Source organism: Aricia agestis, chromosome 4 (genome assembly GCF_905147365.1).
Source record: "Aricia agestis chromosome 4, ilAriAges1.1, whole genome shotgun sequence".
NCBI classification, from domain to species: Eukaryota; Metazoa; Arthropoda; class Insecta; order Lepidoptera; family Lycaenidae; genus Aricia; species Aricia agestis.
The window spans coordinates 34,496-53,533 of record NC_056409.1 but is presented as its reverse complement, the minus strand read 5'-3'; the positions used below and the strand labels follow the sequence as shown (position 1 = coordinate 53,533).

Genomic DNA, 19,038 nt, shown 5'->3' with positions numbered 1-19,038 from the left:
TATGTGTCGGCGTCAAGTTTTTGGCTTAAAATATGTACGAGTAGAGGATCCCATGTACTTATGTCTACACCTAAATTTTTAATTGCGTTTAATGACTCCAGTGACGTATCGTGGATTCTCTTGATATGTCCTAACGATGCTTGCTGCGACACTGGAAGGTTCATTAACGTATTGATATGCGACGTAAAAATAAGTTTCCTATTATTATATCTATTATTTAATATCTCCCAGCAGGTGATGTAATTGTCTGAGCTAATCTGCAGATGTTGAACTAAACGATCAGCTTCACCTCGGAGCTTGCCCTTTATAAATTGCATCTTCTGTGCGCCTGATAGAGATGCGTTGGTGTGGATAGTCTCCGTGAATAAGTCCTTGAACGACGTCCACTGCTGGAAACTACCGCTAAAAGTAGGCAACTCCATCTGCGGAGTTGACTTCTCCCTATGACACATGGACCTGATTTTCCTGTTGATAGACCTCTTGATGTCTTCGTACAATTGTTCATATTGATAAAACCCTGAATCATATTCTTTATTTTTACCCTCTAGCTCACTATCTATCTCAAGATGTAAAGAATCAATTACCGCATCCTTAAATATATATCTAATAACAACATTGTAATTTAAACTTGTTTAACTGGTTCTATTCTATTTTGCTAATGGATGTTGCAGACTGTGATAACTTCAAAAGAAATAAGACCTCAAAATGTTGAACAATCGGCCGCCGCACACGACGGGCGTTGCGCCCCCCCGCCCCCGCCCTCGCCCTCGCCCCCCCCGCCGCCGAAGTCGCCGCGCAGCTGGGCCGCCGTCGCCGCCCTCATCGCGTCGGCCGCGCTCGGGGGAGGGGTACGAAACATTGTGAATCACTTTATTGTACGTTATTTCAAGTCGATTGAGACCGCTTAAAACTTAATTAATATTTTTCAGGTATATTTCTACAAGAAATATCTAGCGACGGATGAGAGTGCGCCCTCTGGCGGACGACTGAATGGTATATATTTTTTATTTTATTTGTTTTTTACAAATAGCAAAACAATAGCACGTAGCATGCTATGACATAAAAATCAGCAAAAATTAGTAACCTGCTATGCATTAAAAGTGTTTCATAATTTTATTCGTCTATAAATCGGTATATCGTCGTCGGGTCGGACAGAGTCGAGTTCGGGCGGCGCGAGCGCGGAGGAGCGGGAGGAGCGGGCGGAGCCGGCCAGCGGTGCGGGGCTGCCGGCGCACGCGCAGTTCCTGGTGCTGGGCGGCGGCACCGCGGCGTTCGCGGCCATGCGCGCCATCCGCAGCGCGCGGCCCGAGGCGCAGGTGCTGCTGGTGTCGGAGGAGCGCGCGCTGCCCTACATGCGGCCGCCGCTCAGCAAGGAGGTGTGGCGCGAGGCAGGGCTGGCGCGCGCCGCCGACGCCGCCGGCCCCGACGCTCTCACCTTTCGCCAGTGGAACGGGCGGCGCCGGCCGCTGCTGTACGAGCCGCCGGCGTTCTACGCGTCGCCGGAGCGGCTGCGCGAGGGCGGCGCGGGCGCGGCCGTGGCGCGCGGCTGGCGGGCGCTGCGCCTCGACGTGGAGCGGCGCGAGGCGCTGCTGGCGACGCCGCGCGGCGACACGCACACTCTTACCTACGACAACTGCCTCATCGCCACCGGTCAGTCTCTGTCCTGCACGTTCGATCGTTTCGTAGATCGTAGGTTACGTCCGATAGGGAAATTTCTTACTGAGTAAACCTCTTTCTAACTAATACTAAGTATTCACATACGGTTTTGCTGGAACATCCCGCGTCGCGGTCGCGCAGGTGTACACAGCGCCATAAGATTACATGGGTAGCGTCCGCCGCGCGGAAGACGCTACCGCTTCGCAGACTCGTCGGTCGCGTAGGTTTGGCCTAAGCTTTAAAAGTTGAAACATATGTGTAAGAAGTTTTTATTAGTAAGGGGGATATTGTATAATGATATTGTAAATGCTTCGTCGATTGCAGCTAAACCACGAAGCTAATACTAAGAGGAGGTGTTGTAATCAAGTTTCCTTATGAAACGACGCGTGACAATTTGCGGGGTGAGGGGGTGTCAAGCTCCGCCCACTTCTCAATATTTCATCTATCGGCTAAAAGCAAAGCTACTAGCTTAGGTCGATGTTGATGTTACTACATAGTTCAACTATCTTACACTAGATGTCATTTTGTCTTGAATATTATGGGACGTACTCAGAACTTTAAAAAATGTATATTAAAATAAGGTCAATCAATAGGGTTAGCATTTTGGCCGATTTTTTAATATAAAATAAGGGAACAAACGAGTAAACGGGTTACATGGTGGAAAGCAACTTTCGTCGCCCATGGACACTCGCAAGTCGCAACATCAGAAGAGCTGCAGGTGCGTTGCCGGCCTTTTATGAGGTAATAGGATAGGGGAGGGTAGGAAAGGGACTAGAGTATAGGCACTAGGTATGTACTAACTACTAGGTATTATTTAGATGATAGGTAAGTACTCGTTTTCAAAATGTTTATGATTTCTTTTAATCAACCTACAACAACCTACGGCTGCACTGGCCAAATGTCAGCGCGCGTCAACATTAGTAAACAAAACTGTCATTGTGATACTCAGGGTGGGTTGCACCAGAGGCGTGGTTAAAGTTAAGGTTAAAGTTATGGTTATAGTTAAGGCTAAGTTTAGCTTTATTTAACTTTAACTTTGACCGGAGAAATTGACAGATGTCTGTTGCGTTTATTTTTTTATTTAATCTACATGTAACGGGATTTAGAAATTAAAAAATTATTTTCCGTAAAAATCGACAGGAAAAATATTTCTTACGAGTACTAACTGTCTGAACCATTTTTTGCGCCGCGCCGCAGTGCCGTGCGGTAAATAGTAGGCATTGGATTAACGATTAACGGAGTTCTGCTTATTAACGGAAGTTAACGTGTCCGTTATTATTTTTAAATGGTAACTTAAAAGTTAATCCGTTAATCAAAATGTTAACTTCGTTAATTAACGATTAACGGATTAACGAGTTAATGCCCAGCTCTATATATATATATATAGAGCTGGGCATTAACTCGTTAATCCGTTAATTAACGAAGTTATATATAATAACAATAAAAAAAACACTCTGTCTATAAACAACAAGCAATTGCTCGTTTAAAGATATAAGATAATAATAAATTTATGCAAAATTATACGCATTTACGTCTGTTATATTATCTTTCAAAGGTTTGGCCATCTAGTCTCAAGTAGTATAATTGACGCTCAAAGCTGAAATGTTCTAGAACTTTTATATTTAAATTACATTTAAAATTATTTCCAAATGAAATGTGATGGTATTTATATTATCAGAACGTCTGAGTGTTTTCGACATTGTAAAACACAATACTTCATCCTTTCCTTGTTAAAAACGCAAAAAACACCAATTAATTGGGAGTCTCGTTACGTGTGCACCAGACAAACGCTGAAAGTGTACTGACTTAAGCCCCACCCACAATGATGACGTCAGAACCTAGTTGAAAATCACAGTGCACAGTTGCTTAGGCCAGCTCCTCTTCGTATTAGCTTCGTGAGCTAAACAGAGCTATTATACTGTTAAAAGGCGTAAAAATAAACGTGTAGCCGATTGAAACAAGTATGTAGGCGGCGCTCATAGGGAAGCTAGAATTAAGTTTCAGAAATGGGTGTTAGCAGGAAAACCAACCAGTGGTATAATATTATGAAGAAATGGTGATGACGCGTTAAATTTTTACGTCGAAATTAAAATGGTGTCAAAATAGACAAGATCAATTAAAAATGGACATGCTAGCAACCAATCATTCGGCAAAAGATTTTAGAGATTTCTGGAAAAATACAAATAAATTAAATGCCAAATCAAGTTTCCCTGTGAGCGTCGACGCTATTCAGGATCATAAAATGATTTATTTGATTTATTTAGAAATCATTTTACTGTAAAGTCATCCCTGGGTACTCATTGTGATGGGAGTGATGTTGATACCATTATGACCGGATCACAGTGTACATTATTCACTGCCATGTCTCAGCATCGAACATTTTAAATTTGCTGGAGTACATTTGCCAAGAGTTCTGACCATGCTATTTAATTTATGCCTGTATCACATATCTGCCAGATCCTCTAATGCGTACCATAGTGGTGCCGATAGCTAAAAATAAAACGGGAGATTCGTCCGACAAATCGAACTATCGGCCTATCTCACTCGCCACTATAACAGCTAAGGTGCTCGATAGTCTATTGAACGGTTCTCTTGAACAATTTATTCATTTGCATGATGTGCAGTTTGGTTTCAGGCAGGTCTGTCCACTGAAACAGCTATAGCACTGAAAGACGCCAGTATACGCCTGTTATTTGGACTTGTTCAAGGCATTTAATAATAATAATAAAAAAAACATTTATTCAAGAACTTAGGGCATTACACCACACTACATTACAAAAAAAACACAGAACAGTTAAAATGATGTTGACATGGGAATACAAAACAGTAGTCTATAATATGAACTGTAACTAGCCTAACTAAGAATGAACAAAAAATAAAATGAAAAAGTAATAAGTAACAAACATTTCAATCATAACTTAGCAAGCAAGAGTGTTATAAGAAGGTAGGAGGCGTAGTGCTCAAGCCATTGAAATGGAGTCCACTCAGGTAAAACGACTATGGATAACCACAGTCCCTTCTCCCTGATATTCTGTGGATCCAAAATGTCAGGCGCAAAACAGACCACCCAAGGCTACAGTGTTGCAATTTAACCCATCGATCGTGGAATAACGAGACACAATAGCTTATCTATTGTTATCGCGGGCGGATGCGGCTGCTTAGGGCTTCATGAATTAAAAATAAATTATTCAAAATATTTCTAATAATAATATAAAAGCATACATAAGTAATATAATAAATAAATATATAAATAAAATCTCAAATTAAATATTTGACCTTGTACACTATAATCTCCTGTGGAAGAAGCTGGAAAGAGCGGGTGTATCCCCTGAAACTATTTCTCTTCTAAGGTACTGGTACTCAAATCAGACCAATCGAGTGAGATGGGCCAATACTCTATCAGACGAGTACAAACTGGAATGTGGCGTGAGACAAGGTGGATTGAGTTCTCCAATCCTGTTCAATTTATACGTCAACCAGCTCATTGAGCGACTCAGCAGCACACGGTCATGTTGGATGCTTCATGGATGGCATTAGTACGAACAATGTTAGTTATGCAGATGATATGGTGCTGCTGAGTCCTTCGATAGGTGGCTCGAGGAAACTCCTGCGCATATGTGAGTCAGACGCGGAGGAACACGGTATTAAATATAATTCTAAAACTAAAAAGAGTGAATTGCATATTTTAGAGCAGGAAAGAATTGTCCCGAACGTGTTCCTCCAGTGTATCTGAATGGAGTTGCCTTAGAGCGGGTACAAAAGTTTAAATATCTGGGTCATATTGTGACCGACGACCTCAGGGATGACGACGATATGGAGGGAAAAATAAGGGGAGGGTTGGGTTGGGTTATATATTCTGCGCGTTATTATACTCTGCGCGTCCAGTATAACAATACTTTCAGAATGCTGCTGGGGGTACCGTGGCGCTGTAGCGCTTCTGGTATCTTTGCCTCTGCGCGTACCGACGTTTTTTTTTATAAACATTATATTTAAACATAATGACTTTTAAAGCGGTAATACGCAAAAAACATCCTTACTTTTCCAGCGTCTACGAAAATCCAACAACAGCATTCATTGCAGATAGATTTGTCTGTCCTATCCAATAACATTGGATAAGGATAGTCAAAGGAGTAATTTAAGTTTTAAGGGAATATTTTTACTAACATCACTAACATATTTATTATATTTTATAAGCAAGGGGGGTGGGGGGGTGGGGGGGTGGGGAGGGGGCAGGGGGAGGGCTGATCTGCTGATCTGATCATGTTGACGTCCCTACTAAGTATATTATCTAGTACTTTTATCTATAAAAATTAAGAAAACGAATTTTTGCTATTTGTTTGCAATACAATATTTCTACAACTAAAAATTATTAATTTTTTATTCTTTATAAACACCTAGCTTATGAAAAATCTGATTTGCCCCCCCTGGCCCAGAACTTGGGTAATTTGCCCCTCCCTGGCACCAAAACCTGGATAATTTGCGAACATTCCAGATGTGCTGCAGTACCGGGGGAGTCGCATCATGTCGTCGAGTCGCGTTTATGGCTCGCTGCGTATGATTTGTCCACAGGCTGCATGTATAAAATGTTTGGGTATAGGCTCGAAACAGTGTACATTTAACGCCAACAGAACATTTAGAAAATCTGCGGCATTGACATATTGCAACGAACTGCCATCCCTCGACGCTCACGTTCAATGTCGGGATCATCGTTGAGGTTCTCGTCAACGATATGACCTAGATATTAAAACTGTGTCACCCTCTTTAGCGGTTTATTGTTGAGTGTCACCGGTGGTACAGAATAAGGATTCAAAGCTCGTTATTTAAAAAATAATACGTTACATAATACGAATTTCTCCCCGAGTCAAGTCAAGTGTTTGACAGAAAAATGACGCTCGCGATATGTGGTCAGGGGCCCGAGCCGTGCGCGTGCCGGAGCTGGCTGCGGTGGCGGCGGCGGGGCGATCGCTGGCGCTCCGCACGGTGGCGGACGCGGCGCGCCTGGCCGAGCTGCTGGAGCGGCCCGACACGCGCGACGTGCTGCTCGTGGGCGCCGGCCCGCTCGGCGTGGAGCTCGCCGCAGCGCTCGCCGAACGCCTGGGCGAGAGGGTGCGCGTGACGCTCGCGTACCGCGGCGCGACGCCGCTGGAGCGCTCGCTGCCGGCGTACCTGGGCGCGGAAGTGGCGCGGCGGCTGATGGACGCGGGCGTGGCGCTGCTGCCGTGCGCGGCGGTGGCGGGCGGCGCGATGGAGGCGGGGCGCGTGCGCGTGGCGCTGGCGGGCGGTGGCGCGGCGCTGGCGGACGTGGTGGTGGAGTGCGCGGGCGCGGAGCCGGCGGCGGAGCTGGCGGCGGCGTCGGGGCTGGAGCTGCACGAGGGCGCAGTGCTGGTGAACGCGGAGCTGCAGGCGCGTGCGGGCGTGTGGGCGGCGGGCGACGCGGCGAGCGTGTGGTCGGCGGCGCTGGGGCGGCGGCGCGGCGAGCACCACGACCACGCCGTGCTGTCGGGCCGCCGCGCCGGCGAGAACATGCTGGGCGCCGCGCGCGTCTACGACCACCTGCCCATGTACTGGAGCGACGTCGGCCCGCGCCTCGGCTACGAGGTATGCCGTATGCGCCCGTTTTCTAAATATAATAATAGACAAAGGTTCCAATGACAGGATCATACTGTGATGATGCATTGTGTAATGGTATTGAATGGACTGATGATGAATTGAGTTGAATGTGATTTACATAGTAGCATATTATTAGACATCGGATTATATGCACGATCAAAGTGCCGAAATATATGCATGCAAGTATGCACGATAAATGGCCGAAATATGCACAATCAAAAGCCACTTATTATTAAAATTTATTATTTTTTGAAGAGCTTTCCGGTGGTGCCGTTAATAAAAGTGTCAATTTTTATAATTTCATCAAATCCACGATTTTTAATTTTTTATACAGCACCAATAATAATTTTCTAACAACATTTTCCGATTGCAATCTTAATGCCCATGGAAGTTTAATAAATCGGTAACTGCTTTATTCAAATTTTTTACTAATGTTGCCAACTACAGAGAAAAATTTTGTTTCTCGAAAGATATTGTACCCATCGGGTGTATTGCATTCTTTAAATGGGGATGGAGCCACGTATTTGAAGTGTTTTGATCTATTGTACCTCTGTTTTGTGGCCTCGGTGTGTGTCATCATAGCTTGTTTGGAGACTACGAGGGCATAAAACTACCAAAATATGCACTATCAACGAAAAATTGCCAAAACATGTACTAACGCCTAAAAAGTGCCATTAATATACATTTGCATTTGCAAGTATGCAAATGCATATAATCCGATGTCTACATATTATACATACATTATCACAGTCTCGCGCGCGAACGCGTAAGTGATAGTCCGTGAGCCCGGTCCGAAAATGCCTACGTCACGTGACATCAATATAAAATGCATGGCACACGGTCGGAAAATATATGCCAAGCGAGGATCAGACGACTTTCGCATCTGAAATTGGCCGGAAGTCGGAGAAATCCCCTCACTTCCGGTCAAATTTTTGGTGTCTATTTACGTCACGTGACATCAACGTGAAACATGTGACAGCATATAGCCCTATAGTTGTAGAGTAGGGAAACATAAGTCTGTCAATTTTAAAATGGCCGGAAGTACTTGACAGACGGCGTCAAAGTTGGTCCTTGGGTACCCTTTTTTACGTCACGTGACATCTTGATGAATTCTTTTTAAATGTTTTGAAATAATAGTGTCTTAAAGAATAAATGAAGCTGCCAAGCCATATCTGGCCGGAAGTCCCATAAAAGTGATTTTTAAACTGCTCGTGAATTATGAGAAAATCGCATGATTAAACAACATGACCATTATTCGAGGCTTAATATTGAGAAGTGTTTGTTATCGCCTGGTGATGGCGGAGGTTCCCAAAAATGTGAATGTTCCTATATTATATCATAAAAATAATAGAAATTACTGACATTGAAATCATGTATTTTGACAGCACCATTTAATTAACTAAAGTCTAAAGTTGTGTTTGCACAACAAAAACAAAATTGATTTAGTAAATTATACTAATCAACTGGCTGAAATAAAATAACGTTAGTTTTAGGATCAGAACTTTTGTTATAAATTTCACGACGATAATAGTATTAGCTGCACGAGAGGCTGGTTTTGGTTGTCCTCGAAAAGTTATAAACAAGTTAGTCAAATTGCCTTCATCCTTACGACTGATATATAGTTCTTTTAATCCAAAAAACAGGATCTAACTTTTGACAATCGGGGTTCGGTAAAAGCCTCATACGTTTTTACCATACATACATAGAGTAGATGGACGCCATGAAGACCTTAGTAAATCCAACTGTTCTGCGTTCCATAATCTTACCTCCTCAGACCACCCCCACATTTCCAAACCTCCAGGTGAATCTGGTCGATCCTCGGAGGTGGCTCTCCCGTGGAGATGTCTATTAGGTAACGATTGAGATTCCGTAACTCGAACGGAGGTGCTAGTGACCGAGACTTCACGTCGGCACGCCAATAAACCTTCTCCCACCTCGGGACTACTAAGAGGTAGACCCCGGACGATTGATTCAGGTGTCTTAGTACCTTGGGAATGCGAAAGGGTGGAGGAAAGACCCACGCCAGGGTGAAGTGCCATGGAATTGTAGTGTAAGTTAGTGTATTAATGCCTAACGGTCGGCTAGATCCAAAGTTGCATAATTCGACACTATGTGCGCTCGTGCTGACGCAAAGAGGTCCACTACTTGTTTCCCCATTTTCGGAAAACTTCTTCTACGCAACTGGGTAATAGGTGTCATTAGGGTGGTTGCCGATGCCGCGAAATGTGATCGGCGTGATTGTTCAGCCTGCCGGGTATATAATGGATCCGAAAATGAATGCCGTATCTGTCTATAATTTCTAGAAAAGTAATTTCGTTCAATGGGGATGACCGAGTGCCTCCTTCGTTCCGTAAATACCTTAACGACAGTTTTGCTGTCGCACTTTATCAGTATGGAGCTGTTGCGTAGCTCCACGGCTTTCGCCTGAAAAACCTTGAGGATAGCCAACATCTCTTTCTGATTGCAGTGAAGCTCTTGTTCGAACCCTAGCATTTGTATTTTTTTTGTTATGCGCCTTCAAAGTTGGATAATCAAGTCGATTTTTTTTTCAATTAAATTTCTTGTATACCATTCGATAACTTATGCAATTAAAAGCTACTTTTGTTAAGAAACCACTTTTATAAACGCAATATTTAATATACCTATCGAACAAAGTTTTCTCCCGATGCGTACAAACTACGAAAGAGTGACGTCAGTCTTTCGTAGCACTTTGTATGGAGCGTTTTGGGCAGGTCTATTTTATGAGATGTTTGAAGTGTCATATCTTGGTGAATTTTTAAGCTATCAGAGTAATTCTTTCAGCCATGTTTCTATTTTTTAAGGTTCTTTCAATTACCAATAAAAAAAATTGTCATTATGCCTATTTCGCTATTGGCATTCGCAGGCAACCGAACAGCTTTTTCGGATCGTCTGGTAGGGAATTCTGAAACTTTAAAAGAAAGCGATGATTTAACCTGCCGCGCGGTACTGCAAAACTGACAAAGTTTAGCAGACCCACGGTGCTTTGCATCTGTGAAAAGGTGACATGCTTTCTTTGTAAAATCGCAATTAGACTGAACGATCTGGTTGCACTTTTCTTTCGGAAGTGCTATCCTGTTTTCCCAAAGAAACCACTGGATTGGTCTTGATGAGCCAAGAAATAGTCGTCCAAGTAAACGACAATCCGAACACCTTGATTGCGGAGTACCTGAGCTATTCAATTTGATATTGTAGCAAACGTTTTCGGAGCTGTGCTTAGTCAAAAAGGAAGACAAGTCTAAACTGTCTAAACTACTCGTTTTTGTAAATGACTCTCAGAAAGCGTCTGTGACATTTCGCAACCGGAAGATGGAAATCCCCCTGGGAAATGTCTATTTTGTATAGCCAATCGCACTCCTGCAGGAAGTCCGGTATTCGGTGCATGTTTATCAAGCGAAACTTGTCTGGCTTGATGAATTGGCTGAGGTTTCTCAGATTGAAAATGGGTCTCATCTATCCATCGCTTTTGGGTACCAAAAACATCCTTGCTCGTTCTAGGATACCTTAAGTTTTTATCTTTTGTATTATTTGAGTATATCCTTTGATTCACTCATTTTGGCAAATTACAAAGGGTAGGTACCCGATACCTTTGAATCATTTCTAAAATTACATTTGGTGCGCCGATCGCTTGCCACCTCCCCAGGAATTAGGAATTGTTGTAGCTGACCGGCCTGAAAATGTCTCGAGTCATTGTCTCGATCTTTTAGAATTCCTTCTATTGGCAGAGGGAGAATGATACCGCTTACGACAGTTTTTTATAGGGTCTTGATCCGGTTCTTGAGCCTCCACCACGGAAGGAATCGTAATATCCTTTTGTTTTGTATGCTTAGGGCCATTATAATGATGTGGATCCTGTCGGCTGGGCTCTCCCGAAGAACTATGATTATGTGAACCAGTCCCCGAGAGTGGACAACAATAATTCCAACGATCTACAGGTAAATCGTACGATCTATAATTACCACGAGATAGAACCTTGTATGAAGCCGGTCCCCCCGAGGGACGGTTTGATCGTTTACTGGTACCAGGTTGCGAAAGCGTGCAAAACCTGTATTATTATTAGGCCAAAAAATTTACGAACACCACCAGCATTTTCTAGAGCATTCGTGAAGGCGTTAGCATTAAACAAATTGGTACAAGAGGGTGGAATCTTGTTCAAGGTCGATTACATTAAAGGATCGCGTACATGAGTAAGGATAGCATCACGACGCATTTCAATACTTTCTGACGTATCCACAGGCTAATTGCAATAAATCGCTAGAAACTCTATGGATTTCACCTTTAACTAATAACTTCTGAAGCTTAGTACTTAACACTTCCGAATTAAAGCCACTTGTATCTGCACATGTTATCAAAGAACTTAAATTATTTTGTATAATTTCGCGTTGTTTTAATACACAGAAGGTTATTTTTTTATTTTTTTTTTATTTTTATTTTCTTAGGAAAACTTACAGCTACATAATAATAACTATAAATAAAACTATTACAAAACTGAGAGCCAATAACAAGTTTCCACTAATAAATATAAATAGTAACTAAAGCAAAGTTAAAATTAAGCTCTGCATGGCAAGAACTTAAAAGTTGACTTAAATTTAGAACAATAAAATTTGTATACTTAGTATAGATTAACTTGCGCTAAATAATAATAAGGTTAGTAAAAAAAAATATTATAAGAAGACCACTGCAAAAGTAATAAGTAAAATATTTTTTAATAATGGCTTGTTCATATAATATGATCTGATTTATTTTACATTCCTTACATTGTTACATCCTAACATAATTATTATGTTTATTAGGGCTTATTAATTCGAGAAATACGCATCCGTCAATACTTTTCTAGTTTTTAAGGGTTTTAGAGAGAAAATATCTTCTATGTGATTATTTATAATAAAATTATTGAGTTGGGCGCTTGATCTGTATATAAAAAAATTGCGATAAAACGTGTTGTAAGGCGGGACGTAAAGCGGCACAAAATACGGAAATATTGGATAGGAATATTAAAATTATATTGGCCTAACAATTCAGGTACATCGACAGTATTATTGATAATTTTACAAGAATATGCTAGATCTGAAACAGTTCTGCGATATTGTAGCGGTAGAAAATGAAATTTTTTACACCTCGCTTCATAATCTGGTAGATTAAGTCCACATTTAAACTGAAGATATTTTAAGAAGCGCTTTTGTATCGATTCAATTCTTATTATATAAGTATAGTATTGTGGATTCCAAACTTCACAGCAAAATTCTAAAAGACTGCGCACATAAGAGCAATATAAAACTTTCATAGTTTTGGTGTTCTTAAAATGTTTGCAAGATCTTATGATAAACCCTAAAGCTTTTGAAGCTTTGTCCACAATGTAATCAACGTGCTTATCAAAAATTAACTTATTGTCAACGACTATTCCAGATCCAGATCTTTCATTGAGTTCTTCTTAAGTAATTCTTCATTATTAAGTGTATATTTAAAATTAATTAACTTAGGCTTACGGGTAAAATTTAGTGCAAAACATTTGGATACATTTAAATCTAGTTTATTAATTGTGCCGTAGTGACTCAATCTGTTAAGATCCTCTTGCAGAAGGCAACAATCTCTAAGTGACAAAATATATTTTACTATTTTAGCATCATCGGCATAAAGTAACAGTTTGGAATGAAGGAAACAAGAAGATATATCATTTATTTACTACGAGTAAAGGTGGTATATCGTCTGGACCTGCACCTTTACTCAGACTAACGGAATTTAACAAGTTTAAAACCTCATCAGGATTGACCTCGATGTCTCCAATAGTGTTGTGATTTACATGTTTACTTTCGGGATAAACATTACTAGATATTGGGTTGGGGTCCAGAAAATTAGTTTTAAAGTAAGCGCCAAATAAATCACAAATTTCGTCACCGGAGGTTGCGAGTTCTCCGTCAAAACGCATAGAGGCAGGGAAGGTAGAAGCAGCTTTACTGTTACTTTTGACATAAGACCAAAACACTTTTGGATTATTAATTTAGGAGTTTTCCGTTTTGTTAATGTATGATTCATAACATGACTGTTCCATTGATTTGGCTCTTTTTCTAAGGAGGGAAAAGGATGCATAGTCGCTGTAATTTCCATAGAGCTTATATCTGCGATGGAATTTATGTTTCTCTTTTAAAACTTTTTTAAGAGCACAGTCATGCCAGGGCGGATAATAGTCTGATGATATTATTTTTTGAGGTATATGTGATTTTCGTAGATCATAGATTGTGTCGTAGAAATATTTAAGAGCTTCATCTAAAGGTTTATTGTATAGGTGTTGCTGCCAATTAACCGTGTCGAGATAATTACAAATTGCTTCAAAATCTCCTAGTTTGTAAATATACTTTAACCTCTTATTCGTCTGTCAATGCGTGACAGGAATCGTGTATCAGATGAAAACGTAGAGACCGATGGTGTGGAATATCTTCTGGTACTAGAGGATCGTCACAAGCATTGACTATTAATTCATTATTTGAAAATATTAAGTCCAAAAATCGATTGTTGTAGTTACGAACTTGACTACGTTGAGTGAGGTTGCACTGAGCCAGAGTGTCGATAAAGCCGATTTGATCCCTTGAGAGGGATACGCTATCAGATGTATAGTGATTACCCTGGGGATGCCAGTCAATGAACGGTAAATTAAAATCACCCATGATTATAAATTCATCATTAGGATGCGCGTTAATCACGTTAAATAAATTATTGGAGAACATTTCAAGTTGTGTACTTGAACTGTTTCCACGATTTTGATCACAAAGATACAGCGTGCAGAAGTGTATTTTGTTGGATGATACATCCTTTGAAGAAACAGTTACCCAGACATCTTCTGCAGACGTGTGCCACTCGGGACGACCTGTTGCTATTAAATCACGTCGGATTGCCAAAAGAACGCCACCTCCAAGTGATTGGTTTGTTAAGCTGTAGTCCCTGTCACGTCGCCAAACGATATACCTATTATCAAATAGCTCCTGATCACTAATACCGTCAATTAGCCAGGTTTCGGTAATCGATATTACGTCATACGAGTTTAGGTATACATTTCTCTTAAAAATATCGGTCTTAGTACGTAGTCGTTTTGGTAATAAACGGTCAATTTAGAATCCATTTTAAATTAAAAAAATAACAATTATTATATAATAGCTGATACTCAGCTTACAGCAAAATATAATTTTTACGATCACATTTAAATTTATAGTATAGTACATGTGTAATAATTATTAATATGTAATATGTTATTATAATAGATAATGCAAAATATAATTTAAATAGATATAATAAGATGCAGATGGTTAAATAACAATAAATCAGATCATATGAATAGGTAAGCGCATGCAGGTAGAATATTGAGTGCATTAATAAACAATTTTTAAAAGCAAAATAAATGATTTGCAGGCTTTTGCGGTGGTTTACATTATGATTTATGTTTAATCTTGAAGCAATAATTGTATGGGAGGCATCAAATGAATTACTAAAGCAATAAGCAAATGAAACATAGCAATTATAAGCTGGATGTAAGCAGCAGATTAAGCAAGTGATAAAAAGACAGATCACATAAAATTTAAGTATAAAAATAACTACGTAATATGAACAGCAATATTGTGGTTGACAAATTAAACTAATTTGTTTAAATCTGACTCATTGAAGATCATGTGAACTGGTGACTTATCATTTTTGCGGACATGTATTTTGCAAAATTTCACCCAAACATATCGATATCCTTTGAGCCTTGAAAATTCCTTAACTTTTGTAAGTAACTTTTTTTGATCAGGGATAAGGTGGTCATTAATGTAGAAAGTTCCATCTTCGTTTTCAAACCCAATGTCCGTCAGTTTCAATTGTTTACGTGCCCGTGAAGCTGCAATGAATTCCTCCTTAATGTACCGGTTAATGAAATTGATAATAATCGACTTCGATTTAGAACCATACGAAGGGACACGAGCGATATAATTAATTTGGGTTTTTGGGAAGGTGTAACCCACAACTGCGCATAAGGAATTTACGATGTCATATAGGTTTTCATTGGGCTTAGTTGGAAGACCCTTTATTTCGACATTGTTCATCCGGGACCACTGCTCACGATTGGCATTGTCTTTTTTCAGAAGTGCCAGTTCCTGGGAGATAAATGTTTCAGTGTTTTGAGATTCCAATGCTCGTTTCTCGATGGTTGCAACCTTTGTCTCCATAACATCAATCCTGGAACTGTTGAAATCACACGTCGCTTTTAGCTCCGAGATTTCTAGTTTTATTAACTTAATGTCATCAATGAGTTCTGGGAGTTTATTGAGCTGTAATTTCATCTCACGTATCTCTGACATAATCATTTCCAACGTCACAGGTTCAGGGTATGTTGGTGTTCTAGGGCGCGGACTCGAAGCCAGCTTACACTGCGGGCATCTCCACATCGACTTTCTGTCAGCCCCCAGCTTACGATAGCCAGATTCGGAAATAGAGGCACAGGCGAAGTCCATATTGCGCTTACAGCCATTACAGAATACCCCATCGGTATAGTTGGAATCACATAAGTCGCACTTCATCATCAATTTTTTTTTATGGCAACTCAAACTTTAGTGTTGTATCCCAAACGTTTATGTGGTAACCCAGGTTTTAGCGCAGCAACACAAAATTATATGTGGCAATACCAAATTAAATATGGCAACTGGAGTTTTTAAATAGTAACACTGTATTCACTATGGTCAGTTACTTCCGTTACAATTTTGAAATATAATGTGGGTAGATAGAAGAATTAATACAATCAAGTGTCAAATGCACATATAAAAACACTGATTTAGACCGAAATTTTGCAAAGATTTCTTTTTTGAAAAGTTCTTGCTAAGATTTGAGCAGAGTTATTTCAATCACATTTATACGTGGGAGAGCCATGCTTCGGCACGAATGGGCCGGCTCGACCGGAGAAATACCACGTTCTCACAGAAAGCCGGCGTGAAACAGCACTTGCGCTGTGTTTCGTCCAGTGAGTGAGTTTACCGGAGGCCCAATCCCCTACCCTATTCCTCTCTCTTCCCTCCCCTATTCCCTTCCCTTCCTTACTATATTAACCTATTCCCTCTTAAAAGGCCGGCAACGCACTTGCAGCTCTTCTGATGCTGCGAGTGTCCATGGGCGACGGAAGTTGCTTTCCATCAGGTGACCCGTTTGCTCGTTTGCCCCCTTATTTCATAAAAAAAAAAAAAAAAAAAAACAAAGCTTTTCACTTAAACTGTGCACTAATTACGCGCGGCGGGTATTCAATTAATTTAAAATTAAATTTATTCAAAATAACTGTTGTGTTACCTTAACCTCAAAGATGAATTGTGCAAAGTGTAAAGACATTGTCACCGATTTCGTCCTTTGTGGCAAGTGTGGCGGTCACTATCACTTTAGTTGTGCAGGTATATCCGAGTCCAGTTACCGAAAACTGGGGCAGGAGAAAAAGTCTGCCTGGAGATGTATACCGTGCCGCGCACAAGTGCAATCCTCCGACCCCGCGAACACTGTCTCACTGGCTGACATTTTACTTGAGATTAAAAATCTACGTACCGATTTTAATACAATGAAAACCGACCTGAACGAAATAAAATCAGATATATCTAGCGCTAAACAATGTATTTTAGACCTGGATATGAAGTGGAGCGATATGCAGCAAAAATTCGTCGATATCGAAGGTAGATTGAACGGGTTAGAAGATAAATTGTCGGGTGTAACTACTTTGCAAAAGGATTTAAAGAAGGCGAATGAAATTATTATATACCCCTTACTTTAATCTATCGTAAATCAATTCCAGGTATCTGGAAAAAGGCTTTAGTGACTCCTATCCCAAAAGGTGGTGATAAACAGGACATAAAACAGTACAGACCTATATCGAAACTTTGTGTTTTTGGGAAAATTATGGAAAAGATAATTACTTCCTCATTATGTACACAAATAAAATATCATGCTCTATCTGACGAACAGCATGGTTTTCGTAAGTCACGTGGGGTTTCTACTAATTTAGTGTCTTATACAGACTTTATACTTAACGCCATGGATGCAGGATACCAAGTAGACGCCGTGTACACGGATTTCTCGAAGGCATTTGATAAAATAAATCATTCAGTTCTCATCAAAAAACTTTCGGAGCTCGGTGTTCACGGCGATTTACTGAGATGGGTGGAGTCTAATGTATCCAATCGTAGTCAGGCAGTCGCGCTAAAGGGATTTCAATCTACGTTTCTAGTGAACAGGTCGAGCATTCCACAGGGGTCTATTCTGGGACCTTTTCTTTTCATTCTGTACGTAAATGATATTCGAAAATGTTTCAGGAATTCTCATCACCTTCTCTACGCAGATGACACAAAAAATCTATAAAATTATCAAGACAAATAATGACTGCTAACCAATTATATTTAAATACTGACAAATGTCATGTTATAACTTTCACGCGGAAGAGAAACTCAATCATTTTTAACTACAGGATTAGTGGTCGAGCCCTTGGTCGGGTGTCTTCAATACGTGATCTGGGAGTGACCCTGGATTCCAAGCTGAATTTTAATGAGCATATCGATGGAATTGTAGCTAAAACTTACAAACAACTGGGAACAATTATTCGTATAAGTCAACCTTTTAAACGCGTAGAAACGTTTAAGCTGCTGTATAATGCTTATGTTCGAAGTGTTCTTGAGTTCGCGAGTATTGTTTGGAATCTTGATTATGCTTTTAACATCAAACGTATTGGAAGGGTCCAATTTAAATTTTTGAAAACACTAGATTTTAGGTCTGGCTCACGGTCTACTGACCATCTTGAGAGTGCAGCAAGACATAATATTCAACGATTAGACTTAAGACGTAAATATCTAGATAGTGTGTTTCTTTTCAAAATTCTGCATAGTTCCATTAATTCCTCAAATCTCTTAAGAGGATTCCACACCGCCCTTTTTTCCATACAAACGTTGTCCCCTGTTTCCTCCCTGGATAATGCTCGTAGAGTTATATTTTTTTTTCCTGAATATCTACGGCCACTAATACAATGTCCCTATGTTTTCTTTTTTTTCATAATTTAATTATTAAATAAGATATAAACGTTCAAAAACCCAAAAAAATGGCCAGATTTTCCACTGTCTTCAAACGTCCAGAAAACAGATTTGGCTAGATTATACAAAAAAAGCAAAACATAGGAACACAGATCAAGCCTTTTTTTAATCTTTAATGAAAAAAGTACTTAAATCGGTTAAGTTTTGGAGAAGGAATCAGGGGACAACGAATCGTTGATTTTCTGGATTTTCTGCAGTTGTCTCTATCGCGTTCTGCGGTATAGGCTTGAGGTAAGGGAGACAGCTATAGATATTACACGTACTTTTTTTTCATTTCTCTAGCCGCTGTTGTATCCTCTTAAGTAAAATTTATTTAAAAGTTCCGCGATCATCTTCACGTAGTATGGACACGTTTTATGTCCCGCCCTATCATACAAACTACGTGAGAAATACCTTCTTTAGGCGATCATGTTCCTGCTACAATAATGATCTGAATTCTGTCGATATTTTTTCAACAAATGTAAGACAATACAAAAGAGAATTACATGAGTTAATATTTGATTCATAAATTACTTATTAATCAATTAATTTATGTGTTATCATTGCATTTGTGTGTAGGTTATAGGATCCTTTATAATATGTAAAGTAGTACTTTTATTATATAAAAAAAAGTTGTATTAGTTGTATTTTTTTAATGTTAATATTTTGTATTGATGTTATGGTACTTTAGGTCTAGTTG

General features: G+C 40.1%; 1 protein-coding gene across 2 annotated transcripts in view; it reads left to right on the top strand.

The window, feature by feature from the left end:
- Window positions 1–19,038, top strand: part of LOC121725913 (apoptosis-inducing factor 1, mitochondrial) — a 48,688-nt gene that overhangs the window by 13,694 nt on the left and 15,956 nt on the right. For both annotated transcript variants that reach the window (XM_042113089.1, XM_042113088.1), the window contains 4 exons: window positions 672–848; window positions 930–993; window positions 1,156–1,650; window positions 6,566–7,254. In XM_042113089.1, coding sequence (XP_041969023.1) covers window positions 672–848; window positions 930–993; window positions 1,156–1,650; window positions 6,566–7,254 — 1,425 coding nt within the window. The remainder of the gene's footprint in view (window positions 1–671; window positions 849–929; window positions 994–1,155; window positions 1,651–6,565; window positions 7,255–19,038) is intronic.